The sequence below is a fragment of the Paralichthys olivaceus genome, chromosome 4, assembly GCF_024713975.1.
Source record: "Paralichthys olivaceus isolate ysfri-2021 chromosome 4, ASM2471397v2, whole genome shotgun sequence".
Lineage (NCBI taxonomy): Eukaryota > Metazoa > Chordata > Actinopteri > Pleuronectiformes > Paralichthyidae > Paralichthys > Paralichthys olivaceus.
Window position 1 is genome coordinate 20,315,807 of NC_091096.1, and position 27,855 is coordinate 20,343,661.

The 27,855-nt window shown below is 41.3% G+C and overlaps 1 protein-coding gene across 2 annotated transcripts; it reads right to left on the reverse strand.

Annotated features, from left to right (window-relative positions):
* Positions 1-1,151: 1,151 nt before the first annotated feature.
* Positions 1,152-27,805, reverse strand: fgfr1a (fibroblast growth factor receptor 1a). Of its 2 annotated transcripts, none has more exons than XM_020107119.2 (18): positions 27,186-27,805; positions 23,083-23,263; positions 17,355-17,597; positions 16,747-16,833; positions 15,531-15,703; positions 13,386-13,509; positions 11,994-12,184; positions 11,168-11,318; positions 7,351-7,541; positions 6,815-6,960; positions 6,363-6,484; positions 5,767-5,877; positions 4,526-4,716; positions 4,244-4,366; positions 4,087-4,157; positions 3,863-4,000; positions 2,606-2,711; positions 1,152-2,518 (listed from the first exon to the last, which is right to left on the reverse strand). In XM_020107119.2, exons 2-18 carry the CDS (start codon positions 23,234-23,236, stop codon positions 2,342-2,344), a joined length of 2,499 nt encoding a protein of 832 aa, XP_019962678.1. In that variant the 5' UTR covers positions 23,237-23,263; positions 27,186-27,805; the 3' UTR covers positions 1,152-2,341. The 2 variants fall into 2 exon arrangements, with proteins under 2 accessions (XP_019962678.1, XP_019962679.1); XM_020107120.2 differs by lacking the exon at positions 11,168-11,318 and adding an exon at positions 10,225-10,369 and having other exon boundaries at positions 27,186-27,803.
* Positions 27,806-27,855: the final 50 nt, after the last annotated feature.

The following is a 27,855-nucleotide window of genomic DNA, read 5'->3' on the forward strand; positions in this document are numbered from 1 at the left end:
CGGCTGGAATTCCAGAAATTCCCAAATCAATTTACATTCCTCCAAATCAGTCATCAGATAGGGATTTCCCTAAAAACAGGACACAGCAGCCTGTTTTTATTTTGTTCACTAATAAGTAACTATTAATTAGACGCTGTCAAAGCCTCTAATCATAACTGCTAATAGTATGATGCATCACCACCAGAGCAAAACAAAGACAAACAGTGACTGAGCCATCAGAAGAGCACCGTAGCTGCTGCTACACTGCACGATGAACTTTGCTCCACCAAACTCTTTCTGTGCCATCTGTCAGAAGTGATAATACCCTCCACCTAACACCACCTCTGCTCACTGCTCTGCACCATTAGCAGGTTATAAAGCCAGGCCTCTCCTGTCCTTTCTATTCTTAAATAAGAGCTCTTCATCATCACCTGAACCACGGCGCACACATGATTCTTTTTATTACTGCCCGTTTCCAGGAGTGGATGATATTTCTCCCAAAAACAAGGTTGTGTGTTTGCTTGAATCCTTGGCAGTGTGGCTTGGAAATCTGGAGGTGACAGACGTGACCTTGTATCCCTGAAGGCCATGACATGTGCCATTGGTGTTCATTTACAAATCCCAGCAGCGTGATCCATGTGACTGCTGGGTTACAAATGACACGATCTGTTCTTTGACTTACTTAATAAGCTGCTCTCCGTCCCTGCTGTAATACAGTACATGCAGACGGCTGACTGCGTTGACCTGAGCTGCAAAGGCCGACTTTTAAAAAGGGTTGAGTGCCGGTCAAACCACTGCGACCGATTTTAGCCTGTTGCGTGGAGACTGCAATCCAGGTGATGCATCAGCCAATGGCAGGAAGCCAGAGCCACATACAGGCATCAAGGTTGGTGCGGCTGATTGATGGAAGCGTTGCACCAGCACTTGCCAAGCCATTCACACAGACATAAATTACATGTTTACTGCCGGCTGTGGCTCTCCAAGCTCGCCAACATTTCTTATGATGTCAGCAGCGCATTATCATATTTAATCAGCCCCCAGTAACCCGTGGAAAATGGGTGGGAGATTGAAGTGGCCATTCCCGTAAAGATGATTTACATCACAAACATGAAAATCTGGATATTTATGGACCCGTTTATGGAGTGGAGTTCAAACTCAGAAAGCTCTGTCGGTTTGTTTTTTGATAGCATTTTATTTAATTGTAATCCTTTTTTACAATGACATACGTGTTCTGCAACCCTTCATCAGAAGTTGTATGGCAGCAAATGTAACTCCTGTTAAAGCATTTACAGTAAAGGTTTATCACATGGAAGGCATGCACAGTGGAAGTGCATGACGTTGACGGAAACTAATTACTAAGGGTTTTTTTTTTTTTTTTAAAACAAGCATGGCCAACAACCAGGAATATTTACAGTTGTGACCATACTTGAAGTATCTAGTACAATCTTGATTGAGACAAGATAAAAACAAATTTCACATGGACCCAACACACACACACGCACACACACACACACACACGCACGCACGCACACAAGCACACACACGCACGCACACAAACAATTTTCATAAATCCATCTATTTTCATGGAGAGAAACCCCAAACACTGACTTACACTGTATTGCAGGTTGTGTCTTGAAAAGCACTTACAGTAAAAAAAAAAAAAAAAATAGAAAACCCATTACATATAATTTTTTTTCCATTGATGACTGGCCATGTAATCCTCAGCAATTTTAAGATATTCTCATGTAACAACTGCCCCTACTGATGACTACATTCAAAAATGGATCAAAACAAAAGCCACCTTGTACAAAAGGAAAATAAATCAATTATGGTATTAAAAATAAGAGTACAGTGTAAATATATATTCATATTTATAATTTTCTAACTGTATTTACAAGAATAGAGTGAATGATGCAATGAACCATGGTGCTTTATGTCCCTTGGAAGTGTTTTCTCTGGATTTGGTCTGAAAAGCAGAATAGTCCTTCACTACTGAACATAGAGGGGGAAAAAACAAACGAAAATGTGATGTGATCACAGTTGGTCCTTTCCATTCTTCTGATCCGCAGAAGGGTCCAATTGGAGTAATAAGTGGGTGTCGGCTCCTTTTTTCTGACACCAACAAGCTGCCACTCCCCGTTAATACAGAGTGCCCCATAAACACTGTCACCGCTGAGAACTGGGAAAACTGCTGCACACTTCAGTCCGTGTGATCCAACAAGTTCTGCAAGGTGTCTCTGAGCTCCTTTCTCACAGAGCACCAGTGTTTTTTTTAGCTTCATCTCTGGGAATATGGGGAAGAGTCCTACCACACAAGGCAGGAGCAAGGAAAATGTCAATGTTTGAATGGAGAGATGAGGTATCAGCGTTTCTTAATGGCTGCCCCGTTGGAGTGGGGAGGGAACTTTGGCAGGCACGGCTCCTCTGCTCCAGCTTCGTGGGAGAAGACTGAGTCCTCGCCGGAGGAGCAGGTGGAGCTGCGGGTGTCGGGGTAGCTGGGGGAGTATTGGTCCAGAGGCACTGAGAGCTCCAAATACTCCTGTAGGCACAAAGGGGAGAAAAGAATATGAATATTTTGCTTCCAAAAACAGGCGTTTCTCTGCGTGGAGAGGAGAGGAAAACCAACCTGATTGGATGTCATGGCCAAACAGCGATCTAGATCCTCTACCAGCTGTTTGAATGTGGGTCTCTGAGAGGGCACAGCGTGCCAGCAGTCCCTCATCATCATGTACCTGCAGAGATTCGCAACATCAAAGTCAACCTTTTCTGCTTTTGATTATCATTGATTGAATTGCTAATAAAACAAACCTGAAGTTAAAGAAGGTTAAATTCATGTGAGGAGCAGACAAATCCATCTAATCTATGTTCCATTCTTAGCCCACTCAGCCTTTACACAAACAACAGTCCGGTTAATCCCTACGTTGCTAAGTAACTGAAATTTTTCTGATATACAAGAACAAGGGTAATATAAATAAAAATGCCAAGTGCTTGGGGGCAAGCATGAGACACAGCAGTGACTAAGCTTTGTCTTCACTTCCAAGTCTTGCAGATAGTCTGGTGCTTTCAAAACCTTTTTTTTATGTTTTATAAAGCATGCATAGGAGGCTCTTCTTTACTCTAGTGTGCTGTAAATTTTCTGTGAATGTAAAAGTTCTGCAAAGGTAAAAGGCCCTTGAAGAGAGCTCCTTGACAAAGAACACTGCTCCTGAAGCTCCAGAAACGCCTCCTCAGTAATGTGGCTAACACTTCTGCTTCAGTGTCATATCACCTGGTGTCATGATTCTCTTCATATGCACAATGCAGGTCTAGCAGTTAGTCTGACACACCCTCTAACAAAGCCAGGTAAAGCGAGAGCAGAGGCCGACATTTTCTACACACACTGAAAGCCCTGACCAATCGAAACAGAGTGGGTCCACTGGCCAATCAGAGCAGACTGGGCTTTATTAAGAGGGGAGCCTTAAAGAGACAGACACTAAAACCTTGTGTTAAAGACAGAGGCTGAAAAGTGGAGCTGCAGCAATGGACAGTATGAGGAAAGTTTTCTGAAGTTAGAGCATGTAAACATTTTTAAGTAACAATCCAAATTAAAATTATGAACCTGAATATGAGCAGAATATGTCTCCTTAAAATGCCATCTCTATACAGATTTATTTGAACAAAACCTTCATATATGCAACTTGTCTCGCTTTCATAGATTCATAGACTTTGTTATAACTGGTGACCTAAATGATCTTTTTCAAAATAGTACATTCCATTTTGGTCATGTCATTCATTTATTTGATTTTTCTTCAAAAAGAATGCAAGACAAAAAGAAAAGGGGAAAAAAAAAAAAATCTACGCAACATGAAACATGTTTGATTGTAGGTGTGCAATGTTCCCTTACAGCTCGTGTGTGCACGTTGAGGGCTTGTCCATACGGTGACCTTCCTTCAGCAGCTTGAACAGCTCTTCCACTGGGACGCCGGGATATGGGGAGCCTCCCAGGGTGAAGATCTCCCAAAGCAGCACCCCAAATGACCAGCTGCAGACACAACCAGACACCATGAAATGTCTTCCTCACGTTCCAACAAGATTGAATTAGCTTTAGAATTGGCTTGTGATACTCACACATCACTTTGGTGTGTGTATATCCGGTCGAACAGAGCCTCGGGAGCCATCCACTTGACTGGTAGACGACCCTGTGGTGGAGGTATGCATGTTACAACCATCCACAGCACATTTTCATATTTATAAATGATATTAATGGAATGATAGGAGGACTCACATTGGTGGTCTTCTTATAGTAATCAATGTGGTGGATATCTCTAGCCAGGCCAAAGTCAGCTATTTTCATCACATTGTCCTCTGTTACCAAAACATTGCGAGCGGCAAGATCTCTGTGGATGCACTGCAGAAAAAAAAGACATTGACATTACTACAAATAAACTTCCTGGGAAGCAGTGCCTCAAATACAAAAACTAATCTTTCAAGAATGAGAAACTCTTTTGCTGTTGCTTTTGTTGACATGGACTGGCGGAGAATGTCTATAGCTGTATGTTGTGGTTACCTTCTTAGAGGCCAAATACTCCATGCCTCGAGCCACTTGGTAAGCACAGGACACCAGGTCTTTAATGGACATGTTCTCCACAGGAACCTGGTCTGGGTTGTAACAGTACTCCATGCCTGGGGGGCGCCGTTCTCTCAAGTACTCCCTCAAGTTTCCCTTGGATGCGTACTCTACTATCACATACAGAGGACCTGGAAACAAGTAAAGAATGTTAGAACAAATCACTTTTAAACAATGCGATGTGACTAAACTGATACATCTGAAGTATGTCAGAACAGTGCTGATACAAGTACTGAGGAAAAAGTAACAGCAGCTGCAAAGATCTGAATGTTTGTTTGTGCCGGGAGGACAATTATGCAATAAAAGCAATGTGCTCTTTAGGAAAAAATATTTTCAAAACTGAATACATGTCTGATGGAAGCAAAAAAGGTCACAAAGTCGTTTAAATCGACATGACGTAATGTGAAAATTTGATGCAGGTCCAGCTAACAGTTTAAAATCTGGGGTTATAGCCAAGCAAATGGAAATGAGCTGCACCCACTGGTAGAGCTAATAAATACTTCAACAGATAAGTGCATTTCAAAGTTATAACAGTTTGTAATGGTTGAAAGAAGAACGTTACTTGTCAGTGTGAAGGCAAAAGAGTAATGTGTAACACAAGGTCATTAGAGGTTAGATTTCCTCAAAGTCCAGTTTCGGTGAAAATCTACATTTTAAACTTGTTAACGTGCCCCTTTTAAGCTTTTTGTATGATAAGACATATTTTGAGCAATACAAGTAGTCAACACCAGTCTAAGACACCAATTCTGTCCAGCTCAATGGCTCGAAAAGGCTCGTCAACTACAGGGGGCGCTGTGAGCAGACGGGGAGTAGGGGCTGGGATATGTTAGCACATTGATAGATCCCAGTCACAAAACAAGGAAAGAAAGTGTAGAGTTATATTTAAGTCATTCAAAGGCCATGAGGGGATTTTTTTCAGGTCATAACTTTAGCATGTGTGATTCTGAAGAACAAAGGAGAGTTTTAAGATAATAAGCTGTTGGAGGGGGACTTCAAGCTCTTGCATCAGGGATGACTGGTGAGAAGTGATGGCAGCTGTGGGTGATTCAAACTATGAGCTCAGTAGCTGGCATCAGAATCATTTCTCATGCTTTCTCAAGCTCATTGTGACACTGTTGTCTGTGGGTCGGAAGTGTGTGTTGGTAGGGTCGGCAGCAGGCCCCCCTTCTGTCTGGTCTTACCGTCCTGTGTACAGGCTCCCAGCAGATTAATGATGTTCTTGTGCTTCCCAATAATCTTCATCATCTCCATCTCTGATATCAGGTCTGACAGGTCTTTCTCTGTGGCATCAGCTGCAGGAAGAGGGAAATAAATCATGAGAGAAATTAGCTGATGTACTGTTGGTGAAAAGTCCCAAAAAGGACTCACAATTACCACAGTGAAGAGTCTGTACACAAACATTGCAGTTCTTGCAGAGTTTGGCTCACGTTTGTCTTGAAGAATGCTCCCTTGGGGAAGGCACTTAGACTACTTTCTCTGCAACCGCACTCCTCTGTTCATTTGAATGAACACTTCTTTTATATGGGATGTCAAGGGGTCTCATAAATCTTTTCTCTGCTCTCATTTGCATGGTGGCTGGGATCCAATGGTACATGTCTCTTAGTGTCTGCTCATCAGTGTGAGAGAGGTTTTCCAAGAGCCTGGATTTGAGGCTCCTGTTATATTCTATACACTGAAGACTTTTCCTCTCTGCAAACTTAATGCATCAGATCTAATGACTCTCAGTATCTGTCAATCCATAACAACTGCACACTCACATGACTGAGATCCAACTTACATTTCAACATTTTCACTGCAACCTTGGACACCCGGTTTGGTTTCTCTTTGTCGAGACCCAGCACCTCCCCCATCACCACCTGACCGAAACAGCCTTCACCAAGCGGCTTCCCGAGAACAAGTCTGTGAGGGTAAGAAAACACACAAGACAACAGTTGACTATCAGTGGAGTCTGTATTAGTTTGGCCTTTTGTTATAAACTTGGTTTTAAATTTAAGTCAATTTTAGACACTCGACTTCTGAGATAACGTTTGCTTGGCAAGATAGGACTTAGCAGAGGTATGTGCTCCCCAAGCATCCATCTAGTTTTACACAACATAATGTAGAAGTTGCCTAGAAGTTTCTAGAGGATGTGTGAATTTGTCTTTGAACTTTTGTCCCAGCAGAAGAACTGTTCTGTTCTTTTCAGAAGATCATTTTCTAGCCGATAGGCTGTCATTGTCCAGCACGTACCTGCCCCGGGACAGCTCCCAGCGGGGATCTTGGGGCAGTTCATACTCTGACACGCCTGACAGCATTGGAGATCCACTGGAAGAGAGGCGGGAGGGGCGAACCAGCATCACTCCAGAGTGGATGGAGGAGCTGGAGTCCACAGACACCTGAGGTAAAGAACACTGATATTACTCCCCTCATAATGAAACGGACACCAGCTGCTTATTAAGTCAACAGAGATCAGGAGATGAATGAAAACAAAATTTCTATAAGAGCACGTAAACAACACCCACAACACTCGTATGTGTCCAGCCGATGGAGTTGAACCATTCCTTGAATACTTACCTTCTGCTCAAGAACTCAAGTCTCTACAATCAACCTGAAAGCTTTATGAACGCTTTTAGTTTTATCAGACGATTAGCCGCTGTGAAATTTTGTAGGGGAGTCAAACAAGTCAAATACATTGTTAACTTTGAATTCATAAAATTCTGAGATGTGGCAGAAAGAAGAGGTGAAAGGGTATAAATATTCCAAACCCCCTATCTACTTTCTGTTACCTGTCTGCGCAGAGGGATGCTTTTGGCCAGCTTGTGGACAGCCAGCTGACTGTTGAAGTCACTCTTCTTCGAGGAGGTGCGAATCTTGACGATAACTGCGATGGCGATCATGACGGCGATGAAGAAGAAACCCACGCAGTAGATGACCACCTCCAGGTAGGTGTGGCTGGCCGGTGGGTAGTGTGTAACAGCTAGGTGGGGGGGATCGCAAGGTGACAGGGGTCAGGGAGGGGTGGGGTCAGCTGTCAGGCATGAACTCACTTTTACATACACAAACACACCAAACATACCCATGCTTTCACGCACAACCCATGCTTTCACGCACATAGAAACACAAATAAAAAAAACAACTGGTCCACACAACACACACAGCTGCCATGGTTAAAAACCAGAGCCTTTGACACTTATTGGAAGTTAATTCCCTGAGCACAGTTTCGCTCTACATTAGGCTACATCCACACTATTACATTAGTTTTACAATGCATCACTGTTGTAATATTTACGTCTGCCATCCACACTAATCCACCTTTTTTGAGCAGTGAAGGCAAAGTGTTGCTAACACTTGCTGTCAGTAACAGTTTCACATGATAAACAATCTGCTTCCTGTTTAAACCAATAGCACAAGCCCAGTATATGCATGAATGATAATGTAATTATCAGGTGTATGAGTATGGATGGACAAAAGCCTTTTTAAAACTGAAATGTATTAGGATGGATGTTACCTTACTCTCTTTGAATCACTACTAAACCCAGATTCTGCGGTACACAAGGTAACAGTTTTTGATTCAGAAAAAGGGTTTAATTACAAACATTAATATTTTATTTGTTTATGTTACTATGTAATGGTTTCATTTATGTGTGTATCAGTGTGCAAAGGATCTGACTTTTAAACAATCCACACTTTACACACAATGTTTCAACACGGCAAATCATTTTCTACTTCAAACAATCCAGCTCACATATCATGTCTAAATGTAGGACTAACATAGCACTAACATCATAGCATGAGCTCAATACAGTAGTTTGAAGTCCCCATATTATGCTTTTACAGTTGTTCCTTTTTCTTAGTGCGTCATAACTTTTTGTGAATGTAAAAAGTCCACAGCAAAGCAAGACCTTCACACACACAGAAAACACAGCTCCCTAAGAGCCTGAAACACCTTGTTTGTATTCTTTGCTATTAACTATTTAACATAAAGTGTCAGAATCACTCAATTTACATGCAACATGCATGTCTGCCAACCAGCTAGCTTGAAATAAATTGGTACAGCAGGGCCAGCACCATTGTTACTATGAATAAATCTACTCTGGTAGACTCCCATGTTAAAATTATGAACCTGTAAATTGACAAAATATGGGTACTTCAAATGTTTGTCAAATGTATCATTTCCTTCATATTGTATTGTTAAAAGAGTTGGGTGTTGGTGCTGGTAATGTAAACAACATATTTATGATTTAAATTTTATCATAACTGCTAACATGTATAAAGAAACTATTCAATTCAGATCTTGTTTTTTTCCTCCCATTCAGTGAAAACACCAACGTTTATTCATACCGACACTGGGGGCGTAACGGACTCTGTATTTAAGTGAAATACATAGTTCGGGACATATCTTGGCTTGGGATGTGGATTTGAGAACAGGAGCTATCTATGAATCAATTTTTGTTTTGTTTTTACATAAATCTAAGCCTTAGTAGTTCCTGCCTTGTGCATTGTTATAAACACTTCTCAATTAACAAACATTGGACTTATTCACCCCATGGTATTTTTTCCAATGCACATTTTTATTCATGAAACACAAGCTTTTGTTCAGTAGTAGATATGAATTCTGGAGTTATTCTAACTTCTCATTTGATTTTACAGAGCCTGGAATTATTGCTTGGTTTTGTATTTTATAGATCCACATTTATTTATGTAATATATCGCCACTGAAAAATACTACATATGGAATATTTTTGTGTTATGTTGGTGGGATTTTATACCACACAACTTATTGTGTTTAAAAGCAACTACATGTAGAACAATTCATCCCAAACCAAGGGTCCCGAACTTACTGAAGTGTGCCGTTCCACCCCAAAACAACACCAGCAACACAAGTGAGCTGCACTTGTGTGAGGAGGCTGACTGACAAGCGGCATGATAATTGGACAAATGCCCATTCCAACCCTCAGGAATGAGGCACATCCACTACAGCAAGCCAATTATCAAAGCCAGCCGCTGTGCTCACAGCAGGAAATGACATCAGTAATACATGTCATTTGGAGCGCTTGTCAAAGGAGATCAGCTTCACACCGAATCAAATGCAAACACCAATTATAGAGTAGAATAGTGGAGAAAGTTCAAAGTGAAATCTGATCAGAGCTGCCAAACAATCCTTTTGAAATTGTAAAAAGGTAAATGGACTACACTTCACACACAGTTCAGTGTAATGCCCACTGAAACGCAGACTGGAGGAGCATGGGATTTAACCACCGACGTCTAATTAGTGGATGACCCGCTCTACCTCCTGTCATTCTACTTTACTTAAACGATTATAAAAAAAATAATGCTTGTTTTAATATGTTTATAATTTTTTATTGTTGGAGACAGCCCATGGGGTTGTTTGGCATTCTGAGATTTCATTTGAGAAACAGCAGAGCATGGCCTTGCACACGTCCATCTAGAGAGATGGAGCAGGAGCCATGCTGAGCACAGGGAGAGGGGGAGGGGGGGTTTAGTAATTGTAACTTGCTCTGGCTTCCATTCACAATTTCTTCACAGAAATTGAGTCAGAAAAGAACTCATTCTGGAATAAGTGAAGAGGGACAGCCAGGCTAGAGTTGGAAAATTTGAAAAATGGTAGAAATATAGGAAAGAGACAGAACTACTGATACCTTCAAAAACGGTCAACCATGCAGAGTGATGAGAGAACCCGATAGAATTGCCCGCCAAGCAGGTATACTCCCCAGCGTCATCAAAAGACACATTTCTCAGTTGGAGGACTTCCATTTCCTTGTCCGTGGTGTTAAGGCCAGCGGTCTAGAAAATAACAAAGGAAGCAGACCCAACAAGAGGCCCAAGAGGAAAAGGGAACCATGAGTAAAGGATTCTGAAAGAGAGAAAAGGGTAACAGAGGAGTGTTCTCCTCCACCATCCAAAACCATCTGCCCAGAAGGTACCACAGAGAGCCCCGGCAGAGGACTCTGTCAGGAAGAGCCCTCCAGTATCCGTTAGTGGAGGAGCTGGTTAGGTTAAGTCACATTGGTCCACCCCATCACCACATCAAATACCTCAGTCTCATCTCTACATGCAAGAGATGGGCAACATGGAAAACTCCGCAGCAGAACAGGCCACACTCAAAACTCTCACTTACACTTGTGCCAACTATGTGAGCATCAGACAAACAACAGGAGGTCTGTGAAACATAGGTAAGTAGAGGAGGACAGCTGGAAAAACAAAAAGAGACAAAAAGAGTCTGTGAGCTGCACACGGACAACTTTGAAGGGCAAGAGAGCGAGAGTAATAGAAGAAGATGGCAAGAGAGGCCCTTATTAGGAGGGCACCGCACAGGCATCGGGCAAGAATGAGAGCGGGTCCAACATAAACCTGAGAGCGAAACACTTTCAACTGTTCTGCTGGGAATTTTCCATAGCGTCATTTACAGTCAGGAGCACTGAGGCAGGAGAGAGGGAGGGAGAAACGAAGGGAGGGAGGAGAGAAACAGCTGAGGTTGTCTACAGTTATATGGCCCTAGTTTTTTCCAGGTGGTCCCAGAAGTGCCTCCACTGTGTCGTCCCTGTGCTGCTGCCTGGTGGTGGTGGTGGTGGTGGTGGTTACCTGTGGGCTCATATCTGGTGACAGTCAGCCAGGCCGACTGATTGGCCTCTCCTATATAATTGGACACTTTACATATATACTCTCCGCTCTCCTCCTCAGTCACATTGTAGAGGGTCAGCACCTGAGCGTCCGAACTATTGACCCCAGAATGCTGGAAATAAAAACAAGTCATGTGCAGCACAGACAAAAAGAAGCAGACACAATTAGAGCCCGGCCGATACAACTGGTTTGAGATTGATGAATATATTAGTATAACAATATAACCATTTTTTTCTAAATAAAAACACAGATAACTGGAAGATATACAGATAAAATGTTAATGATACAATTATATGAATGTATATATTTTCTTCATTGTTTATTCTGTAAAATACAAGTTGTTTTATGTTGAGTGCATATGTCAGCAAACACGGACACTCTCATATCTGCTAACTGATAAATTGGTCGGGCTCTAGAGACAATATCTTTGGTTTGTGTAGGTTATTTCAGTTACACTAGCAACATTTATTACAACTTCAAATACTGTTTGAAAGAAGTACTGAACCAAACTGCCAAACTTGGTGGAGGGAAGAGGCAGGGATAAGAGAATACCCCATAACATTCATGTGGGGTTACTAGGAGAAGATGTGACATTTCTGCCAATTCCTCTGGAAATAATGTAGAAATCTTGGAGTAACAATTTCCTTCATCCCATATTTTTGGTCTTTGCAGAGGTGTGCACACTAGTGCTAGTTTGGACAACTTTTAAATCAGATGTTATAACGTTGTAGAAACACATGCAGAAGTTGGGCATGGTGTGGCAGGACTGGTCAGAGTGAGCTCCTACCTTGAGGACACGGACGTAAGGTAAACCATCATGACCAACGCGGCTCCCGTTCACCTCGATGTGCTTCAGCCACTGGATGTGAGGCTGAGGGTCACTGAACACCTTGCACTCGAACTCTACGTCACTGCCCACTGCTACTGTACGATTAGCTGGTAGACCAGCCTGCAGGATCGGCCTGTGGGGAGACCGCTCTGCAACACAAACAAAAAGGTGCACAAATGTTAGTTTGGTGAGTAGAGAAGCAAACATGTAATATTAAAAACAAACAAACATATCATATGCACACACAGCTGACCTATTTTCAAAAATAAAACAAAGAAAACCTTGGTCACATCAAGGCTTTTACTGGAAATTACTGGAGCTGATAGTAAATAAAGGGGGCTTTATAATTTGTTCTGATAATTTTACGGATGTTACAGATTACAATTTCTCATATTTTAAATTTAAAGACTTCAAAGTAGCTTCTTCCTCAGCTGTGTGCTGCTTATGTAATGATTGAGTCACAATAAATGTTAGAGTTAGTTAAAGGTCCAGTGTGTAAGATTTAGATTAAAGGGATCTATTGGAAGAATAGAATATAAAATAATCCTAGTGATGTGTTCACTAGTGTGTTTCTTCTAAATTATATGAATTGTGATTTTCTTTTCCCCAGAATAAGCGCTTTATATTTTAATACTTTATATTTACATCAGGAGCGGGTCCTCTCTACGGAGGCCGGCATGTTTTTGTCTGACTGTACAAACTAAACACCTTTTGAGTTTTTATGACAACCACAGGTTCTCTTTCATGTTTGGAAGGGGAGGGTGAGGTGAGGGGTGTTCAGCTGCAACATGCAACTTCACCACCAAATTTTACACACTTGAACTTTAAATGTGTCATTTGGAGCAGTTACTGTGAAATGAAATGTTCTTGTGTCTCCTTGGTGATGACTGATAACTCTCCAAAGTAAACTCATGAGCCAAGAACCTGGCCGGGTTTCAACTCAGTCAGTCCCGGGGGAACTTTGTAAGCACTTGTGACAAAAACTCTCCTGTCACTGCACGATCTCACAGTTCATTAGGTTCTCGACTTCTGACGTCACGGCAGAGCTCAGGGGATAACGGAGACAGAGGAAGTGGGATCGTGGTTTATAAGACCAGTGGTGTTAGACTGAGTCACAGTTCAGCTCCTTGAGGAGTAATCACCTCTCTCCTCAGCATAACTCCATTATAAAGCCACAAGTGCAAGATTAATTTGTCAAATGGCTGATAAACAGAGATTTCACCAAACATTAGGGCAAAACAACTGTCACATCTGATTAGTAAGGGTGTTGTAAAACTTGAATGTCCAACAGGTGATTGAACCATAATCAATAATTGACAAATTATAAAACATAATACAGTTAATACTCACCGACTACATCTAGCTGGTAGGTGTGATTGATGCTGCCATACTGGTTTTCCACCACACAGGTATAGTTTCCCTTGTCAGAGGGAACTACAGATTCCATGATGATGGTCCAGACGTGGTCACGCACCTAAACATTTAGAGGAAAAGACAAAAAAGTTTCAGTGGCTGACGTCTAGAACAGCACTTGATAACCAAAAACTAAAATCATGGGTCAGATAGAACTCAGTGATCATAGTGCAATTTATATTTCAATAGTTAATTATAGTTAACTAGTAGAATAGTACAGTAGACATAGTATTTGTCAGGCGGAGGGATTTATCAAACTGGTTATTGTATGAGGCACAGCAGGTCAAACTGCAGCTGTGTTGAACAGATCATTTTTTGGTGGCTGTGGATTTCTTCACCAAAAATCTGTCAGTGCAGATCGTTTTATTTCCTGTCCATAACAGAAATGTGAAGAATGAGCAAAGCAACACTGAGCTTTTTTCTGCACCCGTGTTCCCGATATGAAGTGCAGCGAATATTATTTTTAATCTTAAAAGCAATGGCTAAGTTCAATGATGTGTGATGTGATAATAACAAAATAACACACTGCTCCCTCTTCCTGTGACACCACCCAATGTTTTTTAACAGATCTTTGTCCTACCTAACAAAGACCAAAGGGAAAAACGGGTAGATGTTTAATACACATCTGCCCCAACATGTCTTATTAGCGCCAACTGATGTCTGGCTCTTTTTTTTTCCAGAGACATGTTATAATTTTTCTTCCATAAATCTGCCAAGACCAGCAGCGTGTGATTAACCAACCAACCTCTTAGGCAATGGCAACATCAAACATGCATATACAGAGACCGAGCCATACCGTTTCCCTCATTTACTCAAAAACATGATGAGGGAGTCCAGCTGCCTGCTGCCAGATGTGTTGTGCTTGGCTTCATATACATGTGGTCTATATTACTCCCCACCATCCTGCACGTCTCCATGCAGACAATATGAACAATAGAAGCCCGGCCATAAAAGCAAGAGTGTGGGAGGGATGACAGACGTCCCTGGCCACTGATGCAGACCTTTGCACCTTGACTGAAAAAAACAGCAGCCAGATGGCTAAGTGTGCTGCCTGGCTGGGTGGTGGTGGTGGGGGAGCTTGAGGAGGGAGGGGAGGCAGGCAGCTGAGAGGAAACTCCTAAATGTGTCCCAGCTGGGGAGGGAGATGGAGCTGGGGAAGCACAAGACAAGGCTGGACTGGCCTACACCTTGATGGGAAGAGCAGATGCTGGGAAAGGAAGATGGTTGTTTCCTTGTCTCTGTGAACGTGCACATGCATCCCACACCTGTGGAGCAACTGCCAGTGAATACAGCCATTCATAGACGAGTCTCAACTTAGGTACATAAAGCATTTACAGCTTTCTAATACATAATGACCAAATTACGTGTTGGATGATAAGGTTGTGGATAAATACAATGACTGGCCCTCATAATTTTCTTGTGCACAAAAGGAAATTATGTTTAAAAACGGATTAATTATGGTCTCTCAGGGCTCATGGTATCATTTACAGTTAACGATGGTGATATAATAGATGGAGTCCACACCCATAACCTGCCACACCTCTTCTGAGTAAATCTACAGACTGGTGTAAACTGTCTTATCAACCATTATAACCTCGCACTTTATCAGCAGTTAACGTCACATCTTAACACAGCCCGTCTGGAAATGGGAATATGCAGACAAAAAGAGGAATGGTGCACATGATTTATAACCGATACACTAAGTATCATGGCAAATTTACTGCTGCACGGATGTAATTACAAGAAAGACGATGCAGTGAAAAGCAGAATGGGGACAGCCAAAGTTATCTCTCAGCCAAATGTGCGGCTAGGATTGCCCACCTGGAGGTATTATTCCTTTTTGTGGTGTAGTGTTTCATCTTGCGTTGTTTCTCAGGTTAAATATGAAACTTTTTATTTGCAGAGAGCGTTTCTTACTCCAGGGAAGAGTGTGTAGTGATATAATGTGAGATGAGATCAAGGACACATCTTCACTTGCAGGGAATGAGTTCAGAGTGATTCAATAAGAAATGCTAAAGTGGGTGTAGCATCTTCGAGAAGAAAATGGAGGGAAGACATTTACAACAAAATATAATTACTAACCTTGAAGCCTCCGATGCGATGGTCTCTCTTGAACTCTTTTCCATTCTTGTACCATTTCAAAGTAGGAGTAGGGTTGCCGCTGGCCTGGCACCGAAACTTCACTGTCTTACTGGCTGGGACAGCGTGAAGCTTTTTCTCCATTTTTTCTGGATGAGCCCACTGTGGAGCCATTGCTAAAGAATAATATGGAAAAAACTGTTAAGAAATGATTGACAAAAACAATTATGCTGGCTTTGAAATAGATGGGAAAAAAAGCCATTAAAGCAACAGAGTTACATTATTAACTTGATCCTACAGTTAGGAAAAAAATTTTTTTGTTTGCTTAACTTTGGAACTTGATGAATATGAGGATAGATGGTGAAAATGTATTGAAGCTGAGGGCTGGAATGAAACTTGACCGTAAAACATCATTATGCAATTGTTTTGTTTGTTTATTTATGTATTTTATTTTACTAGTTAGGTTGTTGGGCCTGTTGATAAGATTGTACTAATATATGAATCATGTAATTTGTGCTGTTTTCTGCTCCTTGGTGACTTACGTAAAGTCTTGAGGTTATGAAAATGAAATTTAAAAAAAAGAATAACAGGAAAAAAACAGAACACAAGCGACAGGTACAATTATGGCTCTGAAGTAGATACAAAAAAACGGTGCGGATTTTACACATAGAACACGCATGTTCACAAAAAATGTCTAATTTAGTTACAGTGCGTGGTTTCTCAAAATAGTACCCCGATCCTTTTCTTTTTGATGCTGTGGCTTCAAAATTGCCTCAGTTAAGTGATATCATGTTGTGTAAATTTCAGGGGGAGATGAAACTCTGGGAGTAGGAGCATAGACTCCAGGTTGGCATGCTCGCCACACTTCTTTGTGGGAAGAGTGGACAGTAGCAGCCAAATGATTAAGCCTGGGTGTCTTAATTGCTCTTTGGACAAATTGGAAGACATGTAAGGTTAACCACGGTTAGTCACCACAGGGACATTCTTCGTATAAAAGCTGTCACAGGGGTAGTGAAAACCCTCTGATTCACAGTGAAATCATTCACCCTAATGTGACACACACATACACACACACACCCATGATTGAATCATAAAGCTCTCAGATCACTGACTATTCACGACACTTAGTCATTACCTCTTACTTTGGGGCAACAAGTAATGACCGTTTGTTACAGTAGCATGGGTAAGCATTAGTAATGTGACAGATCAGCACACTTACGCAGTAGTTTCTGACTGCCCAACAGTTTGGCCTCCTCTGATGAAGACTCCTCATCTTCATCATCATCCTCAGATGATGCCATATCAACTAGTGAAACAGAAAACAATTGTGAGGCCAAAGACAATTCATTAATTATTTACATTTATACTGATCCGTGCAGTAGGGTCAGTATGTAAAGTGTGTGCATTAAGTGATATGCACAGACTTCGACTAGTGGAGGTGATTCACACCTTTTTCAAATCAACTTTAACTCAGTGGTTGCAGATCATGCAAATGTGATCAAATTCACTGGTTCAAAACATCATAGTGAAACAAATACAAGAGAAAAATGAATTGTCTGGTCATAGAGGCAATGTGATGTTGAAAACAGAGATACCAAACATTTTTACCATAACATTAAAAAGTAAAACTGTAACATTCATACTGATCAAAGCATCAATATATCTTTGTGTTTAAGTGAGACACATTTTCAATGCTTTTACTGCCCAATACTAATTTGTGATGGTAAAACTATGCTTGTATATGCATGTTTACATCAAGACAGCATGTGATATTCTGTGACAAAAAATAAAAGTGCCAATTTATCTGCTCCGTTTCCATAACTTTACCTGTGACGTTGAAGTAGAGGCTGTGGTTGCCAAAGGTGGTGCATGCGTACAGACCAGAGTCCGTCAGCTCCACCGCCTTGATCTCCAGCTGCCCATTGCGGATGTGTGTGTGTTCTCCATCGACTACAACCACATGGTCTTTGGTCCAGTTGACAGCATGGATTTGTTCCTTGGCAGAGCAACTAAGATCCAGATGCTCACCAAGGTAGAGCGTGAACAGCTCTGCTTGTGTTTCCACAAGGACTGCAAAGGAAACATAGCACAAGGTTCTGCTTAATCAGATCAGTCAGCTTTTTAACACCAAATGTAAGAAAACATATTCACAATAACATGCCTCCATGAACACGAAACAATATCAAGGGTACAAACTATGATACATACTACAAGGTATTCACAATAGGATAAATTCCCAGTCAAATAAACTGTATCTTATCTCTGGCTGAATAAACAGTAGCTGAGCGTCTACAATGTTCAAAGTCCTGTCACATAAACATGTATACATAAAATGTATCTTTAAGATAAAACACATCACAAACTACTTCAATCATGAAACAGCGTCCAAAAGACAGCAGAGAAGAGCTTTCCTGATTTCCTCTCCGGCACAACGCCTGCTTAACCTCTCCCAAAAATGAAATCGCATCCCAAATTAGTCAAGGCTCCAACGACAAGCAGGCAGGCAAAGAGGTACTTGGGGGAAGGAAGGTGAAATTTAATTCGAGGGATGAAGAGAGGGGCGACGTCACTGAATGAGACACCTGAGCCCCCCTGTTCAAAATGACTACATAGTCCAAGAGGGGGAGGGGGTAACTCAATTATTATGACACGATGTCCATCACTGTGGTGTTGTTTTTCTCATTACAAAAAGGTGAAGACCGCCACTGGACAACCTGCTTGACATTTGGGATCTGGGATCACACACATAAAAAACACACACATATGGTATGCTGTTCTGATGAAGTCGACTGATTTTGTGGAAGCTAATAATTATAATATACCATCAAAATAGCTGCTTTTAATATTTTACATAGACTAAATATTTATTCTAATAATAATAATACTAATCCCTTCAGCTTTGACTGATGCTGTGGCATCTCTGAAGAAATCCCTTGTTGCAGTAATGGAACAGAAATTTTGTCATTAGTGTCCAAACGGTAACAACACATGAATATTACTTAGAGAGAAATTATTTCTTTCCCAATCCTGAGCATATATTTATTACTGATGTATTTCTTGACATTTATTTATTTTGAATTCCTCCCGTATAGTTTTATGTACATGGTTTGAGGGAAGTTTCACCTTTTGCAATTATTATTTTCCATATTTTTTTGGGGCTTTTTATTTTAAGGGTTAATGTTTGGATGTCTACCTTGTTCCATTTATATGAAGGACTGGAGGGACCTGGACTGATAAAGAGGTGAGGCGAGCCTCATGTGAAATCATGTCGATGTTGCTCCTGCTTGCCTCTCTTCCCCCTGGGACTATCTGAAAGCCTTTACACAAACATAATTGCTGATAATGTATGAGCTGCATTGTACTGCCTTCAGTGACCCGTCTGTTTAGTTTTAATTTGTAATTTTGTATTCTACAAAACAAATCCACAAAAATAGAGTACTGAAAATTAGTTATCTCCTGCACAGTCTGTTTAGTTTTGTAACAAGAAAACCTGACGTAGACAACCTAATGCCATAGTGGTGAGCAATCCCTCAAAATGGGATCAATCTGGACTGTTCTCGGAGCTCACTGTGTGTTTGCAAGTGCACTTCCTAACAACAGGAAGCACATCTATATAGCATAACCTCAGGACAACACTAGCAAACTTGACTAATCCCTTCCACCATCACAACAAAGGCATCCACACAATAAAGGGGGAAGAGGGAGCAGGGAGAGCGAGCCAGTGAGCATGTGCACAGGAGCAAGCAGGAGAGGGCCTGCAGCAGCAGGTTCTAGTGCCAGTTGCTATGGTGACCCCACTTGGGCCTAGTAAAGGTATTTCCTGGATCACATTTGTCTGACAGGCCCTTAATCCCAGAAGGAAAAGGGGCCGGGGGGTAGGATCAACTTTCTCCTCAAAAACAAAACTAAAGGGGGTGAAAGCAGAACAGGCATTTAGTGATGGGCTACAGCTATCCAACCTGGACACTGCCGTAAACACCAGTTCTCTGCTCTGCGTGCGTGTGTGTGTGTGTGTGCGTGTGTGCGTGTTGCCTGTGTTTCTGTCCCTGCCCTCTAAATGGAGATGCCACAGATAAGACTGTGTCAACATCCCAGCTGTTAATGTGGCTGCAGACATCATAAAACGCCCATAAAAGCCGTAAAATTTGCTTGTTACTTTATTGTCGGCCATTTGTGCTTCTGTGACAAGCTACTTAAAACTCACGCAAAATACAACAAATATTGTCAAACAAACCAAGCCACTGTCTAAAAAACAGAACATTGGCCTGACTTCTTCAGTGTAGAAAATACTTTGTTCACTCACAGTTTATTTGTTTTCATCTCTATATATGGAGCTGGTGGCCAAGTTCCCAACATTTCCTTTGGATCTGAGGATGTTTCATCTCCGTTAATCCTCCTGCTGCTATGACTGGATTAAAATGGATTAAGAACCATATTTTCAGAAAGCAATCCATCTGGAATGGTCTTGCATGTGTTCTTCCAACCATTTGGAAAAATTGATTGACATAATTTATAATCAGCCTAATTACGTAAATCGTGAAAAGAATGTTGTTTCAGTTGAAAGCTTTGGGAGGTTTTTAACCTGGACCGGGGGGAAAGGTCACTAGTCTGCAAATTCAAGATCAACTAAAAGGAAGAGTTGGCGCCAGTCTATGGAACCTTCTTTGGCGAAAAGATAGGAAGCAATATGCCGCGTGAATGACTTCTGGGATTTCCTGCTCTCGCAGGAGTGATGGTTGAATGCAGTGAAGTCGGACCGGTTGAGGCTCTGCTGTGGCACACAGAGAAAAGGGGGCTATGGCAAGTTTTCTTTGCTGATCTGACCATACCAGAGTGAATGGATGGGTGACGTGTAGAGGGGATTGATAAGAGACAAAAGACAGGACTGGCAGGAAGCAAGAGAATAGGACAATGCCTATTAGCAAGCCCCCCCTCCAAAAAAAATTCACTGAGCGAGTGTCCCTCCTGAAAGCACTCCAGTGGAGGACCTTTTCATTCCTAAATGAGCCACTGGCAATCAGCATGGATTAACACTTAGGAGCTACAATGATTACTATGCAGTGCAAAGCTCTTCCACAGTCATTCAAACAAGTTCAGCTATATTTAGAGTTACATTATGTCTTTAATGGACAAACTAGGGTGTCCTAAATGAATGAAGCTGTGCTGCTTCTTCCATTTGCTCTGTGTCCATTTTGCCTCAGAAACCAGAAAAATCACAGCCTCCTTAAAAAAAATCCAACAAAAATGCACATGATGCTTTACAGATAAATTAATGCATCTCACTTAAAAAACAAACACACAGACCAATGTCCTTCTTCATTTGACTTGACCATTTTCTTTTCCGTAATCTGCAGTGTTGCTTACGGATTGAGAAAGTTTATCAAACTGCATCAGAGTGATCATGAGAACATTTCCTCCACCTTTTGGATATTTTACCAAGACGGTATTTTGCATCATACCTCATAATGTGTGCACACAAGTGCAGCTCTTTTACAAAAAAACACAACATTGAGTTACCATTCCCGGAAACATATAAAACATGTCCCCATCTATTGCTCGTTTTTATCCGCCATTCATACAAATGATTATCAAAAATGAATTTTTTTGCATCATGTTGAATCCTGAATCATTAAGATTATTTTTCTCTTGTTTTGAAATTGCCATCCGGTTGCCCAGTGTTCATACTAAAAGATAAAATGTTAATTGATGAAAAATATAAGGGAGAATGTGGCCTTATTACAATATAATGTCATTGACAGATAATGGTAGTTATCCTTGAGGTGAGATTACTTCTGACAGGCAGCATGTTATATTGGTCTGGTGTTAACCCTTAAATGTACACTCTGTTCTCAGAGAGTCAGCGAGGCTGTGCTCCACTGGGGCCCTGCTTTTCCTCTGAAAAGAGTCTATTTAGAACTGTGGCAGCTTCGAATCTTAAGAGCCCCACACTAAAGGGTCAGTGGCTCTTCTACTTTGACTGACAGCAGAGCAAAGAAATCCACTAGGAGCAACAAATACATATCTGCCTGCAATTCACTATCACAGCTTAAAATATACAGAATGGTTTGAATGTTTCTGGTAGAAAACAGTTGAGCTCCAATCTGTGATCACAATAACAAAAAGTTAAACGGGCTGTAATCATTTGAATGAAAGTGCATGTGGCCCCTGCAATTATCCTATGAGCTGAATTTGTTCAGTGAATATTCTTTTCTTATGTGAACAACACACAACAACACCCCCCAAGACCAACAATGAAGCGTGCATAAAACATGGCCATTTCCATATAACTATTTTGTTTCCTCACCCAAGACAAAGAGGAATGCAACCAAATGCTTCTGCTCTGATTGTTTGTCGACAGCTGAAGCCATCCGTCACCCAGCAGGGAGGCAGGGGGGGAAAGTGTAGCATTCCCAAGCACAAGCCAGCGGGGGAGCAGGAGGAAAAGCACAGAGACGCATAGATAGTACCTGGCCATTTGGTGATTAAGAACTGTGGAGTGTAAATGCATCAGACTTCCCCCACCCCTGTGGAAATTTATGGCTCACCTTAGAAGACAAACATTCTCTTCAGAAACCCTATCCTTGAGGATAAGGGGGGGCTCAAGGTAGCATCTTCTTTCCTTTTTTCAAAAAAAACTAAATTATAGTTTCCCTGGCAGTTAACTCCTCTCTCAGTGACAACAAATACCTTTTCATTACAAAAGGAGGAGAGGAGCAGGGACTGCCAGGTAGTGGGGCTGCCCTTAGGCTACACATGGGAGTCATTTTCTCCTCCCTGTCCCACTGTTGGCTTAAACACAGCCGAACCAAGTTTATTTTAGGGCTTACAGCCCAAGAAAGACCCTCTTGCTTAATTACTCTAATTATAATGCTGAGCTTTATCATATTCTTTTGCTGCTCTCCACTTCCGACTGCAGAGTGTAAACATCCAAACCCATCTGCCCACAAGTCCAGGCAGCTATTACACCGCTGGACTGAATCCAAGAGACGCATTTTTAAGGATTCAATTTCAGTGCCTCATTCCCCTTTTCAGAACTAAACTTGTGTAGCAGCCAAAACCAGAAAATCTTAGAGTTGTTCTGTCCACATTAAGAGCTAAATAAAATGGTTTAAACTAAGTTTTGTAAAAAAGTATGTTTTCCTAGTAACACATTTCTAATAAGTTCAGGGATTTGAATAACCTCAGTTAGGCAGGAAAGGGGTGGAAGTTTTTTTTTAACCAATTGTCAAAAACAGAGTTGTGCTACAACTGACAGATTCCAGTTCACTCAAACAACATCAGACTCAAATGGAGGTGGTTAGGGAAACAGTGACACTACAAAGGAGCGACTTCACCAAAGCCTGGAGTGTGTTAGGATTACATTCCTGCTCCAAGAACAAAGCTTTGATTATCAATGGACTGTTTCTCAAGGCAAGAGTCAAGATAAGCCAGACTAAATACTTAAAGTTGATTAGTTCAAATACTTACACCATATTTAATAATACTACAAACAGAACTAAGAAATAAAAGTGTTCAAATGCAGTGGTAGTAGCTTCAAGTTATAGAGCAAACTTACCTTCATCAGTATTGGCTGGTCGACCCTGCGTCCTTAAAACGTGGGCAAATAAAGCCAGAAACAGAAGTAAACTTTGCCTCATCAGCATCCTGCTGAGGTAGCTACAACTTTTGGCTTTTCTGCGACTGGAACTCCATTCAGAATTTTGGGGCATCAGCAGTGGGTCATCCGCAGTGCTCGGCTGAAAATAAACAAAACAGAAAATATATGAATGAATAAAAACAAACAATTGCATGACCACGTGAACAATCCTCATGTCTTTATGGTGTGGTTTTCAGTAAGAAAAACGATACGCCAAAATCAATTAGAAAAATACAAGACAGAAACGAGGCCAATTAAAACCTTCGAAGTGCTGCTCAGTGGAATATATTCTCTGTAAGCTCATTTTTACTGATGTTTTAGTGACATGGAAATTCCTTGTTTGTCTAAAAAGAAGAGGATATTCTGTTCTGTTCAAGGTAAGAACTTCAGGATTTAGGGCTGCTTGTACCAAACCACTGATAAGAAGCCCCCAACCAGCCTCACTCTGATATCTCAAGGAAAATAAAGAGCGCAATGCTCAGTTCTTTGGGATGAAACATTTGATTTTCAAAACCATCAAAGTTTGAGAACATAAAGTCGTAACACTTACATGCTGTCATATCAATTTTCCTTATTTTTATCTTGGAGTTGAAGGATGTACAGTACCCTCCGAAACGGGCGGAGAGCAGTGGGTGACCCTCACATGCACATCTGCTCGCATCATCACCTCTGCAGCATCTGGCCACAGAGATTAACACTTGCCCCTAACCCCCATAACCCCCCTTGAGGAATTTGTTTAAGGCCAAAAAAACTACAGCCTGCCACATGACACCCTTGTAGAGAGAGATCGCTAGACCCATCATTTCCACGCTGAGAGATCTATCACCTAACAGTTGGTTTTGGTCCCTAAGCCTAAAATGACCCCCCTGCAACCATTTGCTCCCATGAGCTGCCAAGAAGTGTCAAACAAATGCTGTTATTAGGGTTTCTTCACTCATCTTAATGAAGACCTGGGAAATCAGAAAAGAAGAAATATGTTGCCCTGAATGAATCCAAGATATCTATCCAGGTCCATTCTGCTCAACTACCACAACATGAGTCGTATGTGAGTCAGAGAAACCCCAACATGGCTTATGTTTTCACACAACGCCATGTTCAGATGCAGCTGTGTTTTCTTTTAGAAGGTAATCGCTTGTGTGAGCGATCATCACTGAAACCATCATTGTGTTCTGCTCAAAACCAATTCAATTTCTCTTTCCAAGAATGGTCTAGTGTTCTAGCAGCTGAGCTGGGTCAGGGGGGTCCGAGGGGGATAAAGAAGCTTGGTCATTGCAGCTTTGTATGCAGTGAGTCAGTCTTTGGGAGGGCTCCAAGAAAAGTTTGCCTGCTGCCAGACAGAAGGAACAGCAAAGAGCAGCCGACCGAGTTCCCCGGGCCCCTGGTCTCTACAACAGCCATCAATAATTGAAACAGGAGGAAGTAGCTTCTTTAAACATATGACACAACGCTTTGTCATACAAAAACATATGTACTCTACGTCTTACTATCTACATACACATAGCAGGATTAACTCAAACTTTTAAGTCTGAACAGAGAGTGACCCACACAAAGCCGGCAGCCCATACTGGACAGCACTGTTCATTCACTTTCATAAGAAAAAGCTATAGTAGTAAATCATAAAATATTGTCTGTTTGAGTGTACGGCTGATCAGTATTTTAGTGATTGTTATTATTTAAGATGAAATGATAAATGAGTAGGCCAATATATTGATCTGTGTGAAAAGATCAAGAAATAAGAGAATAAAAATTAATTGTACTAACTTAGAAATAGTTTAACCATTACATAGGTTAATTTTTTAAACTGTAAAATATCCTACTTTGTATCTCACTAATTTCTCTGTTATTTAAAGACAAATCTATAATCAGCATGGGCATATTCAATTTATTTTTATAGTTACCAATGTTGAACTGTAAATACATGAGTGAATGAACCCTTAACACACTGAGGATACACAACAGCTACAATTAATTCATTGGTCAAGGTAGGTTGAAAAAAAAGTATACATTTATTCACTTCCAACATAATTTCGGTTGTGTTGTGTTGAGACCGAGAGGCAAGTCTAAAGCCTCAAATCAGACCAAGACCAACCCCTGCTGATAAAGTTAATGTAACTTAATGTACTTCTTTTAGTGTGTAACCTTCGTGTTTCCAGCTTACCTTTTCTGACATTATGACACAATTTTGTGTCACAATTTTATTGTTGTGTTTTTAGAAAGAAATAAGAAATGACCCAAATAACATTTTCAGCTCAAAAAACAAACATTCTAGTTAAAAAGAAACTTTTCGAGCTAATTTGTCGGGTAAGAAAATATGTATAAAATCACATCAGTAAAGTCTTGCATTTCTCTGCTGTTCAGAGAAGACAACATTTCCCTGAAAATCTGGCAAGAAAATGGGGTTAAACTAAACTGATTAGAAGATGCAAGACACATTTAGCTTTTCTCATTATACAAAGACAAAGGTTACAAGCCTAACCCATAACATGACCTGCACCATAATTACTGTTCACCACCATCCATGCATAAAATTCCTCAGCTCTGAAATTCTGTAGCCCCCTTCCCAACTGAAGTCTGCACTCGCAGCCAGCAACAGGCCCGTCTGCACACGGCTGCAGTTCAGCAGAGATAAGAGCATCAGACCATTTCCCCCAAGGCTAATGTTTTCACAAAAACACACACCTTTTTTTCTCTCCTTGCAGTCTCACAATCTGAATCAGTGGTTTGCCAGCAGCGTGCCGCAGAATGCGATCGGGTGTCAAGAGATTACACTCCAATGTAAAGACAATTAATGTCAAGCCATTTGACACTGTGCCATTTGGTTGACACTCTGACTGAAATTGATTTTCAGTAGGTTCAGTTCTGTATGTGTTTTCAATCTGACTTTTAGATCAAGTAACAAAGCTCATCTAAATCTGGAGATGTTAGGAACGTGCACCGGATATTTGGTGTATATAAATTTATTTTGTTAATTATCGCACACATTAAATCAAATGACACCCTCAACGTCTAGTAAACAACTACAATATCAATCTGAACCATGAGTGACCACAATTAACACTCACAAAAACAATTTATGATTGTTTAAGCTATAATAAACAGAATTATACAGCTCTAGTGTCAATCCTGTGCCAGGGCAACAGTCTGGTAAATTAAAGGGCAGGACTATTCCTCACTTCCCATTATATGGTTCAGGAAAAAACTTGTGATGTCCCTGTGGACATGTTGCTTCTCTAAACCATCCATCTTCTCTCCCCTCTCCCTTTAATGACATGACATTTGGAGCTTTATATATAAAACACATAGGCCTGAATCGTCAAGACTTCAGACTTCAGGACAGATGTAGGAATGATAGCTTTGGACTTGCCGCACCACATTTCATAAGCAACGTTAATAGAATTTTAAACCTTTATTGGTTATGTTTGATAGTTTTGTGTCATATGCACAAGGCACAAGACAACGACTTGGATCAATATGCAGAGCTACAACACAAATGATTACACTCCTGCAAACTTATATCAAAAGAGAGTGTAGAAAGACGTGGAGTGGCTCCATGATGCCAAAATCCTTGGTATAAAAGGGAGAACGACCACATTGTGCAGCTTAGTAGGTTTTACCTTGTGAGAACTATTGATCCAACTTAGATATCAGATCTAAATTTAAGTTTCTTTAGATGGAAAACGTAGACAGTTTTAACAGGACAGGCAACATGTAGGCCTTTAACCTTACTGTTTGTACCCTCTCATTGTCAAGCAGAGAGACTGAGGTTTAGCACGCATGGAACATGGCCACGAGAAAACTAAATACTCATGAAAACTTTCATTTTTTCAACTTTCAAAATTCCAGAACACAGCAAATAATTCTATAAGGAAAAAGAGTTGGTCGAATGTGAAAAACTAGATAGATGTCAATTTAACAGCCACGTTATTATTAACAAATCATCGCGACACATCGGAGCTAACCTCGGTGTGGGCAAACATTAAAGGAAAATCAAAGGACAAGGAGTAAAAACGAGAAGAACTCACCTCACAGACAGGGGGCTGTGAAACAGACTGCTGGGCTCAAACAGGACGGAGGAAAACTTCCAGAAAACAGTATATCCAGATATAAAACGTGCGGAACAATCGTATTCCCAGCTATCAGCGTTTAGCTAACAAGTTTGCGCATATTTTCACCAAACTTGAGCGGCAGAGGAAAAGAATGTGCGTCCCCCCTGCGTCCAAAACCCAGTAGATAATCGACAGAGCGGGAAAAGACCCGTAAAAAACCGTAAAAGAAAAGTAACTTACAGTTAATTAAAAAAAAAAGAAACACTGGGGACTTGTCTTCACACGCTTCTTTATCCCACCGTGCTGACCTGAGGAGATCAGCCGGAGCAGCTACGTGAGAGCAGCCAGTGCTTCAGCCCCTTTATCCCAAAAACGTTCCGCTCGCGATCAAACCAAAGTGTCCTCACCTCCGCAAACTGTGAACTCAGACTTGCCCAACTCGCTCTAACGCAGAGGAGCAGCCGTGTTGTATTCCTACAGACAGGGAGGCTTTGCGGTGAATCCTAGAAAGTACTGAGGACATTCCTTTCGGAGAGAGAAACGCTGTGAGACAACGAGAGTCCGAGGCGCTCCAGACCTCCCCCCTTAAATCTGAGAGTGAGCGCATCCTCCGGACCAGCGACAACACAGAGGCAGTGACACACAC